Source organism: Nannobrachium achirus (assembly GCF_963921795.1).
Source record: "Nannobrachium achirus genome assembly, chromosome: 11".
Classification (NCBI taxonomy): domain Eukaryota; kingdom Metazoa; phylum Chordata; class Actinopteri; order Myctophiformes; family Myctophidae; genus Nannobrachium; species Nannobrachium achirus.
Window position 1 is genome coordinate 12,112,070 of NC_137820.1, and position 22,351 is coordinate 12,134,420.

Below are 22,351 nucleotides of genomic sequence, written 5' to 3' on the forward strand. Positions count from 1 at the left end.
TTCAAGGGCTTTTGGAGAAATGAGACAGACAGAGCTGGCAGCTGATGCCAATAAGTAGTAATTGGCCCCTTGTTAATGGATCAAAGGAAGGCAATTATGTCTCTCTGCACTGTCAACTAGCTGCTACAGATGCATACTTTTCAAGCAGACTGGTTAATTGGTTCTTAACTTATTTTGTTTCAACTTTAAAAATGGCCAATGTTTTACCAGTTTTTATATAGCTTATTTTCGGATCGGGAAAGATCGGGATCGAATCGGAAGCAATAATATTTGATCGGTATCGGATCGGGAGCAAAAAAACCCTGATCGGGGCATCCCTATTTCCGACAGAGCAGGCCTCTCATTCTGTGTACCTTAATGACCAAATGAATAGAAAAAACACAAATAAAAAGTATGTCATGACGTCACAGGTAAAACCCTATTCTTTGAGCTTTTGGGCCTGTGGCTCCCCGGCTATAAGAAGTTCCCCTTCAATTCTTCTCACATTCTTGTTCTCCAAGCACAGACCACCATCATTCAGTGAACATGTCAAAGTGTCATTTTATTTACAGTACAATAACTGTGCTTCCTCGCACCGTCCCCAGATGCATCAACAAGGCATCCTGAAAACGGACGACCTCATCACACGGTTCTTCCGGCTTTGCACAGAGATGTGCGTGGAGATCAGCTACCGCGCACAGGCCGAGCAGCAGCACAACCCAGCTGCCAGTGCGGCGATCATCAGGGCCAAGTGCTACCACAACCTGGATGCCTTTGTTAGGCTCATTGCCCTGCTGGTGAAACACTCTGGAGAAGCCACCAACACGGTTACCAAGATCAACCTGCTCAACAAGGTAGAACCATGCATACATGCGTAAACCAGTGTTGATTTCGTCGACTAAAACCATGACGAAAAATGTTTGTCGCCTGCGTTTTTTTTTACTGACAAAAATAAAAATAAAAACTAAGCTGTGATGACTGAAACTAAGACTAAATATATTGACAATTTCGTCAACAAAATTAAAACTAGACTAAAACGTTAGGGAGGGACTAGTGGAGAATAGAGTAATTTTATGTTTGGTTGCTCTCAGGTGTTGCGTGCTGAAAATAGCCGATCTACAAGCTCGCAACGTGTCGCGCTGCGACGCGTTGTGAGCTTGTAGATCGGCTATTTTCAGCACGCAACCAAGTGTAAAATCAGTCATTACGATGCCATCAAGGCCTGACAAAATACATTTTAGTTGACTAAATCAACTGTAGATTTAGTCACCATAAAATCTTATGATATTTAGTCGACTAAAATTAGACTAAAACTAAAACTTTTCAGGTGACTAAATTATGACTAAAACTAAATGACATTTTATTCAAATGACTATGACTAAAACTAAATCAAAATTTGCTGTCAAAAACAACACTGGCGTAAACTAACAATACAATTCTAGAACAGGTCTAGGAATGTCAAATGTCAAAACTCCAGATCGGACCCATGTTTAAAACGCAACCATTTGAAGGAGTTGTAATATGGATAACATAGGTTTTTTTAATACTTGTCTGTTATGGAACTTCTCTAGGTTCTCTTTGACCTCTTCATGGGGGGGGGGGGGGGGGGGAATGTTAAACACTTTCATCCCCGTTCTATAGAGAACATTCAGGGAAAATAGCAGCTCTACAAGCTCACAACGTGTCACAACGCTAGAGCTGGGTGCAATAACCATAATACCTGCATATCGGATGATTATCGGTGATTATTGTTTTTTTAATTATTAAAATGTTGTATTTGATTAAAAACACCTTTTTTTTGGAGGGGGGGGGGGGGGGGGGGGATACCACCATACCTTCGGTAAACAGAGATGTTTTACCATAATAACTAAAAATCCATATAGCCCAAGCCCTACACAACTCTTTTTATATATATATATATGTTACAGTATGTTTGGGTAACTCAGGACGTTCATTGTAAGAGCGCTTGTTTTGTCGTTCACCACACACTAATCACCACCAGATGGCGACGACAGCCATTCACTAGTGCAGGCGCTGACGTCACTCGTTTGCGACTCTCTTTCTTTATTTACTAGCCTAGCTCGGCGGTGTTTAGCCATTAGCTTAGCCATTAGCTTAGCCATTAGCTTACTATGAGCGTTTATCGTGGGCTTGCCCAGGCCTTACGGCCTGGGCATAAATATAACGTTTGCATTCACCACGGCTTCGTAACTCGCGCGGCGCTCCGCCGGCCGCGCGGCCCTGGCCCGCTCTTCGCGGCCACTCGGGGCGAAGAGCAGGACCAAGGTCCGCTGGCCTTCGCGCCGCTTGCAATGTCGTGGACAATCGAGCGGCTCCGCCTGGAGGACGTTGTTGTGGCGACCGCTTGTTCCGCCCCGTGCCGCACCACGAGTGCTCCGTTTCTCGACCGTACTGTTTCTCTAACAAACCGTGACATATATATTTCTTTTTGGGGGGGTTGCCTTTTATTGATAGTACAGTAGGTAGACAGGAAATGGGGGAGGGAGATGGGGAGTGACATGCAGTAAAGGCCATTATAACAAAGATGATATGAAGCAGTCTTGCTTTTGGCTATGTACTGCATTTCCCCTCATGTGCATGGTGGTTGTGTGTGTGTTTACAGGTGCTGGGTATTGTAGTAGGGGTGTTGATTCAGGACCATGACGTGCGTCAGACAGAGTTCCAGCAGCTGCCGTACCACCGCATCTTCATCATGCTACTGTTGGAGCTCAACGCGCCCGAACACGTCCTGGAGACCATCAACTTCCAGACACTCACTGCTTTCTGGTAGGAGAACTGAACAACCCACATAGTCTGACACTGTATTTACAGATGCTCTGTTGCTCTGTAGTTAAAGCATTAATTCTATGCATGAACGCAAATCTGTGTCACTTTGAGATTTGAACCACTTTAACCATTATTCTATGCTTTAACTGTTAAAGAATAGCAGATATACAAGCTCACAGTGCGCTGCGAGCTTGTTGATCTGCCATTTTTGAAAAACATTCGTGCAAGTCTTTGAATATTTTTGACCCGATTCTATGCATTACTTCTAAATCCTTCTTCTAAATCAGTGGTCCTCAAACTTATTCATGTCAAGGACCCCCAAATTTACATTTATTTGGCCGCGGACCCCCATCTCAAAATATGTTGCTCCAGGGACCCCCCCAGAAGCAAATATTTGAGTTACAAATGTTTGCTTTTAAAAGATATTCAAAGACTAGCTCACAGAGCTTGTATATCTGCTATTTTTCAATAGTTAAGACATTATTTATTTCTGAACCTAAAACATCATCTGTTTAATGGGAACTCTCTGACAAGGTTTCAGAGAGTTTGTCCTTGTTGAATCCATTTTGACTGCATCTCCTCTCCTTTGCAGTAACACCTTCCACATCCTGCGGCCCACTAAAGCACCTGGCTTCGTCTATGCTTGGCTGGAGCTCATCTCCCACCGCATCTTCATTGCCAGGATGCTGGCGCACACACCACAGCAGAAGGTACGCACGGTGCACCATCCATGTACACGCTGGTCCCAACAGGAATCTAAAAGGGTGCAGGATAAAATGCCTAAAAGAAAAAAAGATCTGCACACTGTTCTTGATGCTTCCAAAGTATTTAGTGTAGTAAAGTATTTGAACCCAAATGGTCTTCGTCAGAATCAGTTTTTTAATGTACTTGGCAAAGCACTCAAGGACAAATGTAGCTGTCTGTGGATATTTTGCGTTTTTCTTGCACCTCCATACATTGTCATACATACAAATAGATAATCAGGTGTTTACTTTTGGTATTTTGTTAATATTAGAATTGGAATAACATTGCTGTTTCTCTGTAATTCGACCACTTAAGCCCTATATACTTTGCGTCATCGCATGGCAATTAAATATCTGTTCTACAAGAAATATGAGCCATTTTCACTTTGTCGGAATGTATTTGAATATGCCAAAATGTGTGCATATAATAATGACGGCAGTTTGAAATTGGTGAAATGCTCCAATTCCATAGTGATGTTTCTCTCTTCCAGGGTTGGCCCATGTACGCTCAGCTGCTCATCGATCTCTTTAAGTACCTGGCACCCTTCCTAAGGAATGTAGAACTCAACAAACCTATGCAAATCCTCTACAAGGTATTCCACTTCTCCCCCTTTTAATCTATTTACTGGTGTAATTATTTATGTAATATATGAATATCCTTGTAAATTCAAAAAGCAGAAAATTGGGATCTTCTGTCCTCTAGTAGTGAAATACAATAATGCTATTAAATGTATAGACCCTCATCGTTATACAGCAGGGTTCCCCAATAGGCGGCCCGGGGGGGTACTGTCTGGCCCACACCAACCCCAGTAATAATGGTGGTATAAGAGCAGCAACAACACTAGTATATCGTCTTTGTCGGGTGGAAAGCTTGTATCTCCAAATGTGTACGTTCTTTTGCAAATCATACAAGGCCATCGCACAAAAGTAGTGAAAACAGCAGATCTACAAGCACACAACGCATCGCACCCGCGAGGCGTTGTGTGCTTGTAGATCGGCTGTTTTCACTAGTTTAAATCATTTTTAAAATGACAAATGCAAAACGAACGGTTTTGGACATACAAGATTTTCACCCGACAACGACGATATCTGAACTGTCGCTGGAGTAGCGGGAACACCACCGTCGCCCCCCGCAATGTTGTTGCCCTCGGCTTGGTACCCTAGACATAATTCGGCCCTTGGGGAAAACTAATTGGGGAACCTTGTTTTACAGCAACAAAAAAAGGTTTTATTTCACTTGAGGACAAGAGCCGAGCTACAAGCTCAAAGCTCTTCACGGCATGTTGTGAGATCGACCCATTGAACCCACGTTGCTTCCACTCCACAGGGCACCCTGCGAGTCCTCCTGGTGCTGCTGCACGACTTCCCAGAGTTCCTGTGTGACTACCATTATGGTTTCTGTGATGTCATCCCGCCCAACTGCATCCAGCTCCGAAACCTCATCCTCAGTGCCTTCCCACGCAACATGAGGCTGCCCGACCCCTTCACGCCCAACCTGAAGGTAGACCAATGCACACCAAAAGGCATAAACTGTCCTCTATATCAGTGGTTCTCAACCATTTCTGGCCGTGACCTCCAAAATATTCATATTTGAACTGGGGACATGACATTACATTTAGTTTGACCCCATCTATTCCATTGTGGAAATAGCCGATCTACATGCTCACAACGCCTTGCAACACGAGGCGTTGTGAGCATGTAGATCTGCTATTTTCACAATTTCTGCCTCTAATATTTGACAATTTGACCAATGTTTGACCAGACGTACTAAAAAGGTCTTTAAAGTCCTTAAATTGTCACTTTATAAATGTTCAGATACCCTGTATACACTTATACTGTATCTTGGTTTACTTTTGAGTGAGAAAACAATGTTAACATTTAGCTAAACTTCTGGGAACCCCCCAAAATAATGTAGGGACCCCTCTGGGGGTCCCGACCCACAGGTTGAGAACCACTGCTCTATATCACTTGGGACAAAACACCCCGGCCTCAAGATATCCGCTTTCTTCCCACTTCCATACCTTGGCCCTGACCCACCATCACTGTCAACATGCACACAAACGTTGTTGTGCTTACTACAGTTGATATTGTTAGTTGTAATGATCAAAATCCTTTATACTGTAGCAGCTATCGTTAATATCATCGCATACTAGGCAATATTTATGGTACGGTACATTTGTAAAAAGGAAGTGTATATACGCACACACAAAGTTAATGCTATTGAAACGGTCAGTATGACATTTGGGTCTGATGTGATGTTTTCCTGTGCTTCAGGTGGACATGCTGAGTGAGATCAACATCGCTCCCCGTATCCTCACCAACTTCACTGGAGTCATGCCCTCCCAGTTCAAGAAGGATCTGGACTCCTATCTGAAGACGCGCTCACCCGTCACCTTCCTCTCAGAGCTGCGCAGCAACCTGCAGGTATGGGAATGGCAACATTAATGACATAGCCAAAGGTGGGTGCGGATAGGTTTGCGGATAGTCTAGCCCAGGGTTCCCCAATAGGCGGCCCGCGGGGGGCTACTGTCTGGCCCACACCAACCCCAGTAATAATGGTGGTATAAGAGCAGCAACAACACTAGTATATCACCGTTGTCGGGTGGAAATCTCTTATCTCCAAATTTGTACGTTCTTTCGCAAATCATACAAGGCCGTCGCACAAAAGTAGTGAAAACAGCAGATCTACAGTTGTGTGCTTGTAGATCGGCTGTTTTCACTAGTTTAAATCATTTTAAAAATTATAAATTCAAAACAAACGGTTTTGGACATACAAGATTTTCACCCGACAACAACGATATCTGAACTGTCGCTGGAGTAGCAGGAACGCCGCCGTCGCCCCCTGCAATGTTGTGGCCCTCGGCTTGGTACCCTAGACATAATTCGGCCCTTGGGGAAAACTAATTATTAGGGAACCCTGGTCTAGCCTCTAGAGTTGTACCAGTTGCTAAATGCTCGAAACACATGTTCCTCAAAACAATGGCATATGTTCTCAAATGGTAAATAAAAATTCACTTTCATTTCATTCATTCACTAAATTAATGAATGAAATGGAGAACTCTGGATAGTTTGGAGAGCACTCCAGATAGCCATTAGCCAGTAGAAACGTGTTCTGCTGACGTAGTTGAGATTTTAAGTGACAATTCAGGACTTATTTTAATGACGAAATATGTTATTTTAACCAATCTGAATGGTAGAGTTTGTTTATTGCGACCGTCAGGTCGCAAGTTACTATGAAAAGCCCCACCAGCTGGCTGGCTGGCTGGCTGCCACGTCACACTTTTGCCCCTACTCTGGCACCGTTGGCCCTCTCGATGCCAAACTTTGCACACAGACTCCTTGGATGGCAAACCACAACCTCCACCCCTGATTTCTCACATGGCCCTCTTCTAGCGACACCATCAGGCAGATTTTTGCAAAACATATTTTTGGACACTGCTCCTACAGATTTTGGCCTAAAATCACACAAAGCGGTACACAGTATCTCTAAAGTCATGTCATCAACATGGATCTGTCCCATTTCCCATATTCCCTCCTGATTGGCTACTATTGCCTTCTAACATTTCCCTTATTCCCTCCTGATTGGCTACTATTGCCTTCTAAAGTTTGTGTCGCTTATCTCCCGATTAGGGAGTCTTACTGGTACAATATAATTGGTATATCTGCACTGGTTGGAGGTGTTTGACACCGTCAAAGTTACCGGTATTTGAAGCAGGATTGGACACTAGATGATCAGCCATCTTTAGTGTAGTTCACACATCTTCTCCAGAAGGCGACAACGGCAGGAACTTTCACTCTAATTTAGCCAAGGACATGAGTGCATGTCATCCACAGTGAGGGACTAAATTAAATAAAACTGGGAAAGCCTAAATAAATGTCAATAAAGAGCATCATGTATAACCAATTAGTATCAAATCGCACACTAGGGCTTTCACCAAATATTCGAATATCAAAGTCACTATTCGACGTTGTTCACCGAAGTCGAATATTCGCTTATTTTTCTCTTTAGAAAATATATAGTTTATAAAGCTTGTATAGATAGGAAGTCATAAGAATGAGTTGTCAATGCCCCTGGTGGATGAATTTGTTAATGCTCTATACCAGGGGTTCTCAAACCTTTTTAGGCTGTGACCCCCAAAATAAACATATTTGAACTGGGGACCCCCACCTTGACAAGCACTTGGAATTGTCGGTATTGCATTTAGTGTGACTCTGTTCCGCAGATAAATATTGTGAAAATAGCCGATCTATTGCGAGGCGTTGTGAGCATGTAGATCGGCTATTTTCACAATGTTCGCCTCTTGTACTTAATATTTGACTGTTTGGCCAGTCCTGTCGAATATTCGACTATTCGGATACATTGAGGTCGAATAATTCAAATACTGAAAATCACTATTTGTGAATGCCCTATCGCACACATCTTCCTGCAGGAAGATTGACTGGTTTGTTGTGCCATGGCAGGTTTCACAGGACCCAGGGAACCGTTACAACATCCAGCTGATCAACGCTCTGGTGCTGTACGTGGGGACGCAGGCCATCGCTCACATCCACAACAAGGGCAGCACCCCCTCCATGAGCACCATCACCCACTCTGCTCACATGGACATCTTCCAGAACCTGGCTGTGGACCTGGACACGGAGGGTAAGAGCATCTCACTGATGGATGCTTAGTTTAGATCAGTGTTGTCCAGAACCTGGCTGTGGACCTGGACACGGAGGGTAAGAGCATTCAGGGCTCCCACGGTCATGAAATTCCTGGAAATATTTTGAAATTAGAAAAATATTTTTAGTACTGGAAAAGTTTTGGAATTGATCAAGGGTCCTGGTCTGGAAGGTCCTGGAAAAAATAGCTATGCATTGTCTTTTGTTATTGATTTTGTTAATACCTCTGAAATGACAAATTAAACATCGGCCAAATTGTCAAATATTAGAGTCCGAAATAGTGAAAATAGCAGATCTACATGCTCACAACGCCTCGCAACGCGAGGCGTTGTGAGCATTTAGATCGGCTATTTTCACAATGAAACCGTGTTATACAAAATTCCTCTACTCTTAGTGCTCGTCAGGGTGCCGGGGTCCCCAGTTAAAACATGATTATTTCGGGGGTCATGGCCTGAAAAGGTTGAGAACCACTGGCATACACTACTTGTCTTAAGGCATTGTGCATAGGAGTAAGCGACCTGTTATTGAGCTGAATTATTGTTATATAGTCCTGGAAATCGGGTTAAATATTCTGGAAAAGTTTTGGGAATTAATTGGTAAAAATGTGTGGGAACCCTGAATGTAACCAAATAAAAAGATTCTGATTGGTTGGCTTGCTTTATGTTTCTCCAGGGCGTTACCTGTTCTTGAATGCAATAGCCAATCAGCTTCGCTACCCCAACAGCCACACCCACTACTTCAGCTGCACCATGCTTTACCTGTTTGCTGAGGCAAACACGGAAGCTATTCAGGAGCAGATAACCAGGTAAGAGGTTTAATTCAGTAACACATTGCTTTGACCAACACACTGGTCATGTACAGTAAGTGTATATGATATGACTGTGTAATTGCAAATTGTGTCTGCATTGGATTAAACTATTGGCAATAGGGCTGTCACGATTATGACATTTTACATGACGACAGATTTTCTCTCAATTAATTGCGATTAACGATTTAATCGTGTTTTTGGCGTTGACAATTACATTTCTGTTTGGCTTTTAGGCTTTGATGTTGCACATGGTAGATATGACACATGACCTAAATATACAAAGAAATTACTGACATATTTGACAACTTTATACTTAAAAAAGAACATTGATATAGCCGATCTACAAGCTTGTAGATCGGCTATTTCCACTATTTTTTTACTTTAAAAAAATATATATGAACATTTTTCAACATGGAAACGATTATGACGATTATGAAAAATAACCGCGATTGTGTGAAATTATTGCGATTAGACAATTATGTAATAATTGTGACAGCCCTAATTGGCAATTGAACTGTTTTTATCCTGTAAACATAAAAACGTTTAATGTTTGGTACATGATGCACAGCAACAGTACCCATTGTCGATGGTAAACTAAAGCCTCCCTCTAGGAAAGCAAGATCTTTGTAGTCTCACAAGGGAAATTAAGTTTAAACTTCAGCCAGCTGATGGCTGTTTAGATGGTTATGATGAGTACTTGTGGGGAGCAGTTAGCGGTTAAATGTCCAGCCGAGGCTGGGATGCCAACTGGGGACTCTATTTCCCAGACGGCTTAGTCATGGTCATTAGGGCATTCACCAAATATTCGAATATTTGAACATTCGAATATCAAAGTCACTATTCGATGTTGTTCACCGAAGTCCAATATTCGCTTATTTTATTGTTTTCTCTTTAAAAAATATATTGTTTATAAAGCTTGGCTAGATAGGAAGTCATAAGAATGAATTGTCAATGCCCCTGGTGGATGAATTTGATAATGCTCTATACCAGGGGTTCTCAAACCTTTTTAGGGCCTGACCCCCAAAATAAACATATTTGAACTGGCAACCCCCACCGTGACAAGCACTTGGAATTGTAGGTGTTACATTTAATGTGACTCTGTTCCGCAGATAAATATTGTGAAAATAGCAGATCTACATGCTCACAACGCCTCGCGCTGCGAGGCGTTGTGAGCATGTAGATCGGCTATTTTCACAATGTTCGCCTCTTGCTTACTTAATATTTGACAGTTTGGCCAGTCCTGTCGAATATTCGACTATTCGAATAATTTGAGGTAGAATAATTCGAATACCAAAAATCACTATTCGTGAATGCCCTAATGGTCATTGTGTGTGTGTGTGTGTGTGTGTGTCTCTCTCCATCTCTCCAGGGTTCTGTTGGAGAGGCTGATAGTGAATAGGCCACACCCATGGGGACTCCTCATCACCTTCATTGAGTTGATCAAGAATCCTGCCTTCAAATTCTGGAGCCATGACTTTGTGCACTGTGCCCCTGAGATTGAAAAGTAGGTTCTGCACTTTTTCCCGGTTCTTTCATTCATGCTTCAGCACCCAACACTCAATTCCTTTTAACTTAAAGACCTGGAACGCATCTGTCACTTCAAGTGTTAATGTGAGCTGGTAGATATGCTATTTTTGAAAATTCATGAAAATATGTGCAAATCTTTGAATTAGGGATGTTACGGATCAATCGGCAATGGATCGGATCGGGCCGATCAAAGCGTGATCGGCGATAATCGGTGGTTTAGATCAAAAGGTAAATTCACCGATCCGATCAGATCGGTGCATCCGATCAACCAGCCGTTCAGTATGCCCACTTGAGGCCATTTTGGGGTATTGATTTCCACAGTGCTGAAGGAATAATTAGTTACTGCTATGATAATAAATACATAGTAATGCTGGTAAATAACTAAAGGCAAATATATAAATGAATTCATGAGTGAGTGAATGAATGAATTAAAATTAAAACATTAACATTTAGAACGTATAAATAATAACTTGATCGGATCGGTGATTGATTGGTATCGGGTGATCAAACTTTTGTGATCGGTGCTCGGTTCCAAAAAACCTGATCGGACCATCCCTACTTTGAATATATATTTTAAAAGCAAATATTTGAAGCTCAAATCTTTCTTTCTCCGGATCCCTGGAACAAAGATATTTTGAGACGCAGGTCTGTGGTCAGATGCATATACTTCTAGGACCCTAGAATTGTTTTTTCAGAAAACTGTTTGGATTTAGAAGACATGTGTAGAACGTCTTAATGGGTCAATACAAAATGTGTGGGAGGCATGTGCTCTCATTGATCTTATTGTGTCGGGCTTTGCAGAGCATGCAGAGGCTGTGTTTGAAGTGCAGTAATGGAACGTACGCGTGTTCTGCCTCTCTCTCTCCTCTCAGGCTGTTCCAGTCGGTAGCCCAGTGCTGCATGGGCCAGAAGCAGGCCCAGCAGGTGATGGAAGGTACTGGTGCCAGCTAGTCTGGGCACCAGGCAGCTAGCGTAGCGTGTGGCCTCTATGGGAGAGATGCTGGGGGCCCGACCCACCCCACACACCGCTCCCTGACTGACACCCCCCCCCATCCCAACCCTCTTAACTGCTGGCACTGGACAAACTGGCAACGACACTCATTCTAAATGTGGATACAAGGACTACTGCTCATGGATCTAAGAGTTTGATTTGTTTTGTTTTTTTCCCCCCTTGGGGCTGAATACAGAGACGAAGAGAGAGGGTTTTGGACTTGCTGTTTAATATAATTTTTTGATGCTTTGCTGTAAATATTGGGAAAAAAGGGAGGGGGAGAGCTAGACTAGATAAGTGGAAAGAATGTGTTCCATAAAAATGTAACATTGACATGTAAAGATACATGCAAACATATTTTCACTCACTACCAAAGTCCCTTGTTTGCCTCCCTCCCTCACAAGATCTATTTTTTTTTCCTCAGACTTTTTTGTTTTTGTGCATTCAGAAGCTGAATGGTATAGGATAAGAATAAATCTGCCTGCTACTTTGTTTTTGTTATTTTTTTCCCCTTCTCCAAGTGGGAAGAAAGCGGGGGAATGATCCACTCCTTGTGTGTATGGGGGGGTGCGGTGTGTGCGTGCGTGGTTGTCAGAGACAGTTGCACCCGTTTGAAACTGCCTCTCAGAAGGCCTCTCTCCCGGGCACTTGTAAAATTTGTGGAAAAAGTTAAGATGGTGAAGTTGTATGTTCAAAGTTTGTACAAAGATCCAAATTGCAGAACAACAAAAAAGGAGGACCAATACAGCCCATTTTGTAAGGATTTTGAATGTTTTGTAAATGTATTGGTCCGTGTGTTGTATTTTGTAGTCCTTTGTAGTTGCCTTTAGTTCTTGCTACTTACTGCAGTATGCATACATACATAACACATTAAACAATTGAACTGCATCTGTCTGTTTTTGTTTGTTTAGGACGATATTAAAAGTCAAGATACTTGCTGGTGCTTGTGTAAAGGGAAACTGGTCAATTCATCCTGAATAAACCTAGACAACGGTAGTTTCCACCCTCTGAAGGAACCTGTAAATACAATCTAAGACATTGAAGGTTGAATTGTTTAAAACTATTGAATGTGGAGCTTGTTTGTGCAAGTTTGGTGAAACTGGAAGGTTGATGTGCATGGCTAAGTCCCATCAATTTCACTAGCCTCACTCAGCAGCTCAAGTGTGTGCGCGCCATGAGATTAAATGACCCAATGGTCAACAGTACAGTAATGGCAAATCTGATGTCCTAGAACTGGGGTTTCCTCAAACAAGTGACATGATTTATTATGAGTAAACCAGAGGTGGTATTCTGTGCCACACATTGAAACATGAGCGGCAGCTTTATTTAGACGATACAAATGAAAGCGTTATTCTGACCCCCACACAGACCACATGAACCCTAGCATCCATATCCTAGTCATGTCCTAACTAGGTGATAATTCAGAAAAAATAGACAATCAACAAACCACATTGTGATACTTTCCCTGAATGTTCACCCCAGAATAGGAATGCTAGGGTACATGTGGTGAGAAATGCCATGAATTAAATAGAAGTTAAAAGCAGGCATATTTTCTCATGGATGAAAAACACAAAACAATGATTGATGGAGATGGATGTTTCGGGAACGACCGGGCAAAAAGAAGACGGCTCTGGTGAAGTGGTCTTCGCTGTGTGCACCTGGATTCAGGAGCTGGTGAGCTCCATCAGTTTGTACAGAATGCTCTTCTGGCCATACCGCACCTGCAGCGCCCTCTGCTGCCGGCTGCTCAGCTGTGCAAGCAAGGCCTTGTCCTCCATCAGTGCTTGGTCACGATCTATGACCGGTCCCTTCTCTTCTCTCTTCCCCTCTCCGTACGAGTCCAGAGTGAGGCGAGCTGCTTCGTGGATCAGCCACCGCCATGGAGCCTTTAGGCTGGGGAGGCCATCGCTGGAGAAAGCCTGGGAGATCTTTTCATCATCCTCTTCGTCCTCCTCCCATCCCTCATTCTCTCTGAAATCACAGAACTCCTCCTTTGACATGCAAAACACCTGGGAATGGAGAGAGGAAGTCAGGAACAGATGTACACAAGGGAACTCTAGTGGAATTATACTTTAGCCTTTATGTCTAGGGTACCAAGCCGAGGGCCATAACATTGCAGGGGGCGACGGTGGCGTTCCCGCTACTCCAGCGACAGTTCAGATATCGTTGTCTTGTATCTGTAATCTTGTATGTCCAAAAACCGTTCGTTTTGCATTTATCATTTTAAAAATGATTTAAATTAGTGAAAACAGCCGATCTACAAGAACACAACGCCTCGCACCGCGAGGCGTGTGCTTGTAGATCTGCTGTTTTCACTACTTTTGTGCAAAGGCCTCGTATGATTTGCGAAAGAACGTACACATTTGGAGATACGAGATTTCCACCCGACAACAACAATATACTACTGTTGTTGCTCTCTTATACCACCATTATTACTGGGGTTGGTGTGGGCCAGACAGTATCCCCCCGCGGGCCGCCTATTGGGGAACCCTGCTCTAAGTGCTAATCTTTACATTTCAGTTAGAAATAAAGTGACAGCCACTGTTCCAGTTGTTACCTTAAGCGTGGTATGAAGCTCTGTCTCCGTGAGACAGCCCTGTCTGCTGAATATGAAGGCTCTGGTCTCTCCCATCATCTCACACAGCATCTTCCACATCTCTTCCAGCAGTTGCCGGTCCAAGTCAGACTGAACACCTGGGAACAGGCGAGAAAGAAGAGGCGATGAGGTGGTTAAATGTTGAGACCTTTTCCACCCTTTAGCAATAGAAACTTATAATAGCAAAGTGATATTTTACTTGTGACGGCCAGGCTACACCAAGCCGTTTTGCGCGTGTCAGTGCGTATGCGGGTTGTGCGCGCGTATGCGCGTTTTGGATAGATCCAATGTATATCAATTCAGCCGGCTACACCAGGCGTACGGATAGCGCGAACCACGGATACGCATTCCCTAAAAATAGGATCGGTTCTATTTTTTAAGCACGCGTATGCATTTTGTACACAGACTATCTGGTCTTCCTCACGTATACTCCCTCCTTGGTGTAGCCTGGAGCGTTTACGCATACGCAAGCGTCTTCATGGACAGTACGCGCGTATGCGCGCATTTTGTGGTGTAGTCCGGCCGTAATGTGTTAACTCTGGCTGAGAATGTGTGTTTCGAACACACCCCTCGAGTAGAACAGAAACTATGGATTTTAGAAAGTAATTATTATATACTATTTAAAAATAATACATTTACAGTTCACAGGTTTAATATATATAGTTTTTGTTATCGAACGAGACTCGCGGCAACTGGACCTTATCCGACCCTTGCTCGAGGGACACGTCAATATTTTAGACGCGAAACGGCTCAGTTCTTGGTTTGGCTCTCGGGTATCCGGTTCCGGGCAGACCCGACCCGTGCTACCCTCTAGTGTGTGTGCGCGTACGTCATTTGCTACACAGTTGATGTGGTGGCGCATCACCTTGAGTAACAGCTTTGTAGAGGACGGCTGTGGGGATGTCAGCCGTCTCGTTGGTGTTGGTGGGATACGGCTCAGTGAAGCCGTACATGTGCAGCAGCTGCCAGTTGGCCATCTGTCCAAAGGTGTTAAATACCTCCTCCCCTTTAGCAATGGGACGCACACACACCATCTTCAAGCTGTCCTGAGAGAGACAGAGAGAACATGTGAGTGAATGAATGAATGAGGCACAGAGAGAAAGGAATAGTCACAACTCACAAGAGTCTGTGAGTATGATTTAGACAAACACAATGGGGAAGATAGAGATATATATACATACTACACAGTAAAATCCTGAGTGTCAATTGAAACAGTTCAGTTATTTACAGATGGACTGTATTGTATCTTTAACTGTTTAGACGTATAAAAAACAAACCTTTTTAAAGAAAGTCTTGATTCCAAGTGAAACATGTTGATGTCATTGTTCCCTTGTAAATGATGATTTAACGATGTTTTCATTTCAGAGTAAACAATGATGAACCATCAAATACAGATGGTGTCATTTCAATAATGGCATTCAAATGTTCCATTGTGGGCACTAAGAGTAAAGCAGTGTGGTGCTACTCACTGATGTGTACTCTAGATTGGCATTGTGCTTGGACACATGATTGAGCATGTCAGCCATGGGGACCATCATCGGTGGGTTGGGGGCCCTCTCCTCTTCTTCCTCCTCTTCTTCATCTTCCTCTTTCAGGGGCTCTTGGAAGCTATAGAGAGGAGACAAGGTCAGATAGAATGACTGAGTACAGGTGTGCATGTGTGTGTATACTAAGGCTGGGCAATATATCAAAAATGTATCGATATCGGGGCGCCCGCTGGCCTAGTGGTCAAGGCGCATAATAGTCCGGGAGCCGTGGGGGTGAACGTGGATTTGCCTGTAAAAGTTTTTTTCTCAACTGATTCTTGCAATGGATTCAGCATCATGACAAACCCCTAGTTAGACCCCTCAGATCCTCCTTAACTCATTGAGTGCCAGCCTATCACCACTAGAGGGCGCCCAGTGACCAGAGAATAATAGAGATATGCTGGTAATGCATGCCCAAGCCCTGGAGCCATGACTTTTTTTACAAAGGAAAGGACACTTTCCTTTGTGCATGTACAGGAAGAGGATGAAGTTAGCTTGAAGTTAGCTATTGGCTACCAAGCATTTTAGAAGCCTTATTTTCGTCAACTTAGCCATGATTAAACCTTGCACACCTCATGCATGGGAAAAAAACAGAGAAGAATGAGCTCTAAAAAATCCAATGCAATCCTGGATTGCATTGGAGTGGATTTGTGCAGTTTGTTCACAGCTTTCAAACAAAAAAATCCGATTGGAAATCCGTTCAGGCATTCTTGAGATAATCGCCATTATGTTTTACATGTAATGTAAACAAAAATGGCTGCCCTGTATGTTAGATGGGGTTGTATGGGGGTGGAACATGCAAAATCGCGATTGAAATCATGTTCACCAGATTTGATGGGGTCCAAAAAAAAAAAAAAAAATTCAAATTTTTTTTTTCAATTTTTTCTTTTTTTTTTTTTTTTTAAAGCCGAACTTGTTCGGGATCGGCACTCTATGATACGCTAATAAAGCCGAACTAGTTCGGGATTGGCACTCTAAGAGTTAAATACCCAGAAAAAAAATCTTTTTCTGGGTATTTTCCTCCTGGGTGGATTTCTTGTGTTTCAGGCATTAAGGGGTTAATAATAAAAAATGCTCAATGGATATCACTGGTCATCATCTTGAATCCTTAAGAGGTGACCCCAAGCTACAAGAATCAGTTGAGAAAAAAACTTTTACAGGCGAATCCACGTTCAGCCAGAAATCACCATTTGGCTCCCGGACTATAACACATACTAGGCTATGATGCCTGCTGGCGTCGCCGGTTCGATTCCCGATCCGGACGACCTTTGCCGCGCGTCATTCCCCATCTCTCTCCCCAGTCAGTCTATTATCCTATCAAATAAAGGCATAAAAGCCCCAAAAATTATCGATATCGAGGGATCAACATGCAAGGTATATATATCGACGAAGACGGCTTGAAATGAAATATTTGTGTATGTGACAATTTAATTAAAAGACACACTATGCATGCACGTAGCACATGCAAAAAGCAGTCCATATGTAACCAAGTGTGGTTATTTCAATAAAACCATTGTTGGAAAATCGATATATGGCATTTAATTTCTTTATTCTGTGTGTACTGTGCAAGGTGCATGAATGGTTATGCTATTCATTATCTGGGTTAGCAGAAAAAGCAGAAAGCAGAAAAATATAAAAAACTATATAATGCAATTGTTTTTCCTAATATCATGAGTAATATCGATATCAAGGTATTCAACAACGTTATCGAATATCAACGGTTTTTCCTAATATCGCCCAGCCTTAGTGTACTGTGTACATCAGGGGTGGACAACTTTGATGATGGAGAGGGCCACTATATTTCCACATTCACTCCAGAGGGCCACAATGCATTCACAGTCAAAAATAGCAGATCTACAAGCTCAAAACACATCGCAGCTATTTTTGCTATTTTTGAATTGGAATCCGTAATACTTTTTAGCTATTTTAATTGGATTCCTGAAAAGTAACACTTTTATTTAATTTCAAATACATTTATATGACTGTTCTTATGCTAACTGTATGAACTTAAATTCAAATACAGTGGACATAAGAAAGACTAGTGCTAAGTGATTAAGCTACTAATATAGTGATTAAAGTGAGACATGTTTCATGGTTGGAATTGTAACAGCTGAAATCAATAATATATCAGTATTACAATATTAACCAGCGGGCCGCATTAAGTGAAGGTGTGGGCCGCATGTGGCCCCCGGGCCGCCAGTTGCCCATGTATGGTATACATGCATGTTTATCCATGCATGCTTATCCATGTCCCATGTCTTCTCACCTGTAGGCCATGACAAAGGCCACCAGACGTGTGTAGAGCTCGAGGGTGTGTGTGTTGGGGTTCCACAGGTCAGGGTGTGTGCTGATGAAGGGAAGGACCACATCTGTGTATTCCTTCTGGATGTTGGCCAGGTCTTTGTCCACAGCCTCTGGAACACCTGTACCCCTCAACAGCCTGTCTCTCTCCTCTTTGGGCCTGAACAGGAAAGGTGTAAGTTGTTACAATTAACAATACAGGGGGAAGGGGGCCACAAGTGGTGCAGTCGGTAGTCACCTCAAACATAGAGTTATAAGAAGAATATAGAGGACACTAGATATCCCCGCCCGTCCACTTGCATTGAGTTGCTCACCCAGCGCACCCTTCTTCCGGGTAGTAAAACCGTGACGTAGTGGGGCCTTAGTGACGCATTTTGCGTCATAGTTTGTGTTCATGGATGCGCTGGGGCTCCAATTCATGAACGAGCACTTCCGGTATGAATGCGCGTCAATACAAAGAAGCCTAGATGCGCGTTCATGTTTCTGGCCCCAACTGCAGTACCTCAAAACGTTTGCATGTTCTCCCTGTGTCCCCTGGGGTAGACACCCTCACAAAAACATGCAGTAATATTGGTCTCTATACTGCCTCCCCCTGGTCCCCCTGATGGAGGGGAAAGGAACTGGCTGGAATAACGTGTTCCTTCCACACACAACGTCCTACTGGGGAAACTCCCTCCTGTCAGGTGATAAAAAGCGGACTGCTCACTCCTCATGCATTGAAGGAAGCATAAGCTCAGTTCGGGGCTCTCCCAAGGTTGGCAGAGGGGAGAGTAGTGCCCAGAATTACAGCTTGGTCAATTGGCACTGGGTGAAAAAATGCCCCAAAAATCGTGAGATAAAAAAAGAATATTGGGGGGAAGATAACAGCAGAGTAATCTTTTTGGGTGCTACTGTAGATGAGTCTATTGTGGTGCAGTCGAATCACCAGTGACTATGAACTTGTGGTGGTGTAGGAATACAATTTAAATTGAGATGGTTGTTCAATCATTTCCCAAGAATCCAGTCAATATTTACAAATGGATGTGAGATTCAATCCGGGGTTCTTTGGGTCCTCACCAGAACATGGGATGGTCCAAGGTGCTGAAGTCAGTCCAGAGAGAGAGGTAGGGAGCCCAGTGGGACTGTGGGGTCGTGTATTCATACAGCAGGGCCAGCAGCAGAGGAACCCAGCCTGAGGAGTTCTCTAGAGATGCCTTTTCTGGGAGACAGAAAGGGAGAAACACAGGAGGAGCAGAGAACTCAGAAAACACTTTATTGCCACCAGTAGGACTTAAGAGTTCTCAAATTTTGCCCGAACCTGACCCGACCCAACATTTTCGGGCCGGGTAGGGCCTAAAATGTATGCTATTTAGTCGGGCCGGGCCTTGCCTTGAGAAAAAAGAAAATATAAGTTTTTAGTATTTATTTTACTTTTACTCTGTGATAGAGTTCTCAAATTCTTCCCGAACCCGACTCGACGTTTTCGGGCCGAGTAGGGCCTAAAATTAGAACTCTAGTAGGACTTAACAGGATGGGGTTTGGTCAAAGACAAAACAAATGAAGGATAGGACAATTTTACAAGAAAATCAACAGTATCATTATTGTCCTCTGCAGTGCAGAAAGGTTCAGTAGCAGAATACTTGTGCAATGCATGCACGCACGCACGGTGCACACTTGGTTCTCCTCTTTGCTCATTACCTTGATCAAGTAGAGCAGAGACCTTGCTTGTTCCGTGGTGGAGAAGAGCAGACCTGGGGATGGTGAACAGAACCTCCCCCTCCTCGATGTCTGCCTTGGCCAGCATGCCATACTCTGCCACCGTTCCTTCTTTAGTAACGTACACCTGACGTGAGAGAGAGAGAGAGAGAGAGAGATGACAGTAATGAATGGTAAATGGTGCATTATAGGGCTGTCACGATTATGACATTTTACATGACGATTAATTTTCTCTCAAATAATTGCGATTAACGATTTAATTGTGTTTTTGTCGATGACAATTACATTTCTGTTTGGCTTTTAGGCTTTGAAGTTACGCATGGCAGATGTGACACATAAGCTAAATATACAAAGAAATTACTTGACATATTTGACAACTTTATACTTAAAAAAGAACATTGATAGTGGAAATAGCCGATCTACAAGCTCACAACGCGTCGCGATGCGACGCGTTGTGAGCTTGTAGATCTGCTATTTCCTCTATTTTTGACATGGAAACGATTATGACGATTATGAAAAATAATCACGATTATGTCAAATAATCACGATTAGACGATTACCTGTATGTAATAATTGTGACAGCCCTAGTGCATTAATATAGCGCCTTTATCCAAGGCGCTTTACAGAGATTGTGCATTATTTACATTCACCCATTCTCATACACACATTCATACACCGATGGCGGAGGAAACCATGCAAGGCACCAACCTGCTCACCGGGAGCAACTCGGGGTTCGGAGTCTTTTCTCAAGGACTATATGACACTAACTCAGGGCCAGGAGAGCCCGGGATCGAACTGGGAACCCTCTGTGTTCTAATGGCGGTTTCTCTACCCCTGAGCCAATGCCGCCCCTACAATGCTATAAGCTATAAGTAATGCTATAATAATTACTTTTATAGCATATGTAACTAGAATGGTGCAGAGAAGAGTGTAGAATCTGCAAATCTCCACCAGGAGACATGCTCTAATAATAATAGTGATTAGGGCTGTCACAATTATTACATAATCGTGATTTTTTTTCCATAATTGTCATAATCGTTTCTATGTTGAAAAATGTTCATATATTTTTTTTAAAAAGTCAAAAATAGTGGAAATAGCAGATCTACAAGCTCACAACACGTCGCATCGCGAAGCGTTGTGAGCTTGTAGATCGGCTATTTCCACTATCAATGTTCTTTTTTAAGTATAAAGTTGTCAAATATGTCAGTAATTTCTTTGTATATTTAGGTTATGTGTCATATCTGCCATGGGCAACTTCAAAGCCTAAAAGCCAAACAGAAATGTAATTGTCAACGACAAAAACACAATTAAATCGTTAATCGCAATTATTTGAGTGACAAATAATCGTCATGTAAAATGTCATAATCGTGACAGCCCTAATAGTGATGTGTGTGCAGTTAAAACGTCCACCTACAGTCATGAAAAAGTAGCAGGGCATGTGTCCCAGTTGTACATCATCTCTGCTGTCTTCTTACCAGGATGTCCTGATCTTTTTGAAATGCATTAGGCCTACTTGGTACTTGATGAAGTTAATTTAATGTGTCACCTGGCTGACAGCTCTGTCTGTATACAATAAGAGCACACTGCCAGGTTTACAAAAGTAGCCTGATGGACAGATTAAAAAAAGAAAGTGACATTATGTACTGAAACAATTACCTTACTGTTGAGTGTCAGACCCACTTTGTCACACCAGCTTAGGAAGTTCTGCAGTGGCTCCAACTCATCTACCTAGAACACCACACACACGCACGCACGCACGCACACACACACACACACACACACACACACACACACACACACACACACACACACACACACACACACACACACACACACACACACACACACACACACACACACACACACAGGGTTATTATGTGTGGTTCACAATCAAATACAGCATAACAGAGTTATTGTCTCCTACACAGACAGCAAGCTCAGCAACCAGCGACCATGGCTAGCTAACAGCTATAATAATATAACGATACATTCACTGCAAAACATGCACAGGTAAAGTTAAAACTTTGTATTTTATTTTAGATGGGGTAAAACAGAATACATTCTAACCTTGAATCTTTTCGCTTCTGTTGCCATTTTGTGAGTTCAAGAGCTAAAACAGCCCTAGACTAACTCAAGCATAGAGTTATATGGAACTCAAGTGTCAGGCCAACTAAACTAACGTTCCAGTGACATGTGGGTTTTACACAGACAGGAGACTTCTATGTTGATGAATAAATTCGTGCTACACTGAGAGGCTCAGTCGTCTCTACGCACGCGCACTTTACACCCATGTGACCAAATTAAATTATATATCGCCACCTACTGCACCGGGGTGTAGTAGATATAATAGAGTAGTGCATAGAGCAGCGATAGGTCGATACTTTCTGTCTATGAGTAGACCCAAATTATCACTGTGTCAATTAAATGCAATTCAAATAGGCTTTATTGGAATGGGAAGCATAGAAACATATGGCCTAAATTGCGAGAAATAAGTGAGAAATAAAACAAAAAAATGTAATAATATAATTAAAGATACTGGACTACTAAAATTGTAAATGGATTTTTTTTGCCATTGGTGTTAATAAAGACTAATAAACTTAAAAAGAAATCCCTATATGTTAAAGTTCTTTCTCTCTCTCTCTCTCTCTCTCTCTCTCTCTCTCTCTCTCTCTCTCTCTCTCTCTCTCTCTCTCTCTCTCCCTCCCTCCCTCTCTCTCTCTCTCTCTGAAATATACA

The 22,351-nt window shown here is 42.8% G+C and overlaps 2 protein-coding genes across 12 annotated transcripts in view; one reads left to right on the forward strand and one right to left on the reverse strand.

Annotated features, from left to right (window-relative positions):
• The window catches only part of LOC308294753 (CCR4-NOT transcription complex subunit 1), a 50,809-nt gene extending 38,453 nt beyond the window's left edge, over positions 1 to 12,356 (forward strand). For all 11 annotated transcript variants that reach the window (XM_080737583.1, XM_080737580.1, XM_080737578.1 and 8 more), the window contains 10 exons: positions 585 to 833; positions 2,603 to 2,766; positions 3,359 to 3,476; positions 4,001 to 4,102; positions 4,837 to 5,010; positions 5,784 to 5,933; positions 7,971 to 8,151; positions 8,844 to 8,976; positions 10,349 to 10,483; positions 11,379 to 12,356. In XM_080737583.1, coding sequence (XP_080593709.1) covers positions 585 to 833; positions 2,603 to 2,766; positions 3,359 to 3,476; positions 4,001 to 4,102; positions 4,837 to 5,010; positions 5,784 to 5,933; positions 7,971 to 8,151; positions 8,844 to 8,976; positions 10,349 to 10,483; positions 11,379 to 11,457 — 1,485 coding nt within the window. In that variant the 3' untranslated portion in view covers positions 11,458 to 12,356. The remainder of the gene's footprint in view (positions 1 to 584; positions 834 to 2,602; positions 2,767 to 3,358; positions 3,477 to 4,000; positions 4,103 to 4,836; positions 5,011 to 5,783; positions 5,934 to 7,970; positions 8,152 to 8,843; positions 8,977 to 10,348; positions 10,484 to 11,378) is intronic.
• Positions 12,357 to 12,816: 460 nt separating this feature from the next.
• setd6 (SET domain containing 6, protein lysine methyltransferase) lies at positions 12,817 to 22,264 on the reverse strand. Its single transcript, XM_080736812.1, has 9 exons — positions 21,683 to 22,264; positions 21,272 to 21,343; positions 19,598 to 19,742; positions 18,977 to 19,118; positions 17,886 to 18,080; positions 15,563 to 15,701; positions 14,959 to 15,139; positions 14,055 to 14,191; positions 12,817 to 13,506 (listed from the first exon to the last, which is right to left on the reverse strand). Exons 1-9 carry the CDS (start codon positions 21,707 to 21,709, stop codon positions 13,162 to 13,164), a joined length of 1,383 nt encoding a protein of 460 aa, XP_080592938.1. The 5' UTR covers positions 21,710 to 22,264; the 3' UTR covers positions 12,817 to 13,161.
• Between the last annotated feature and the right edge of the window lie 87 nt (positions 22,265 to 22,351).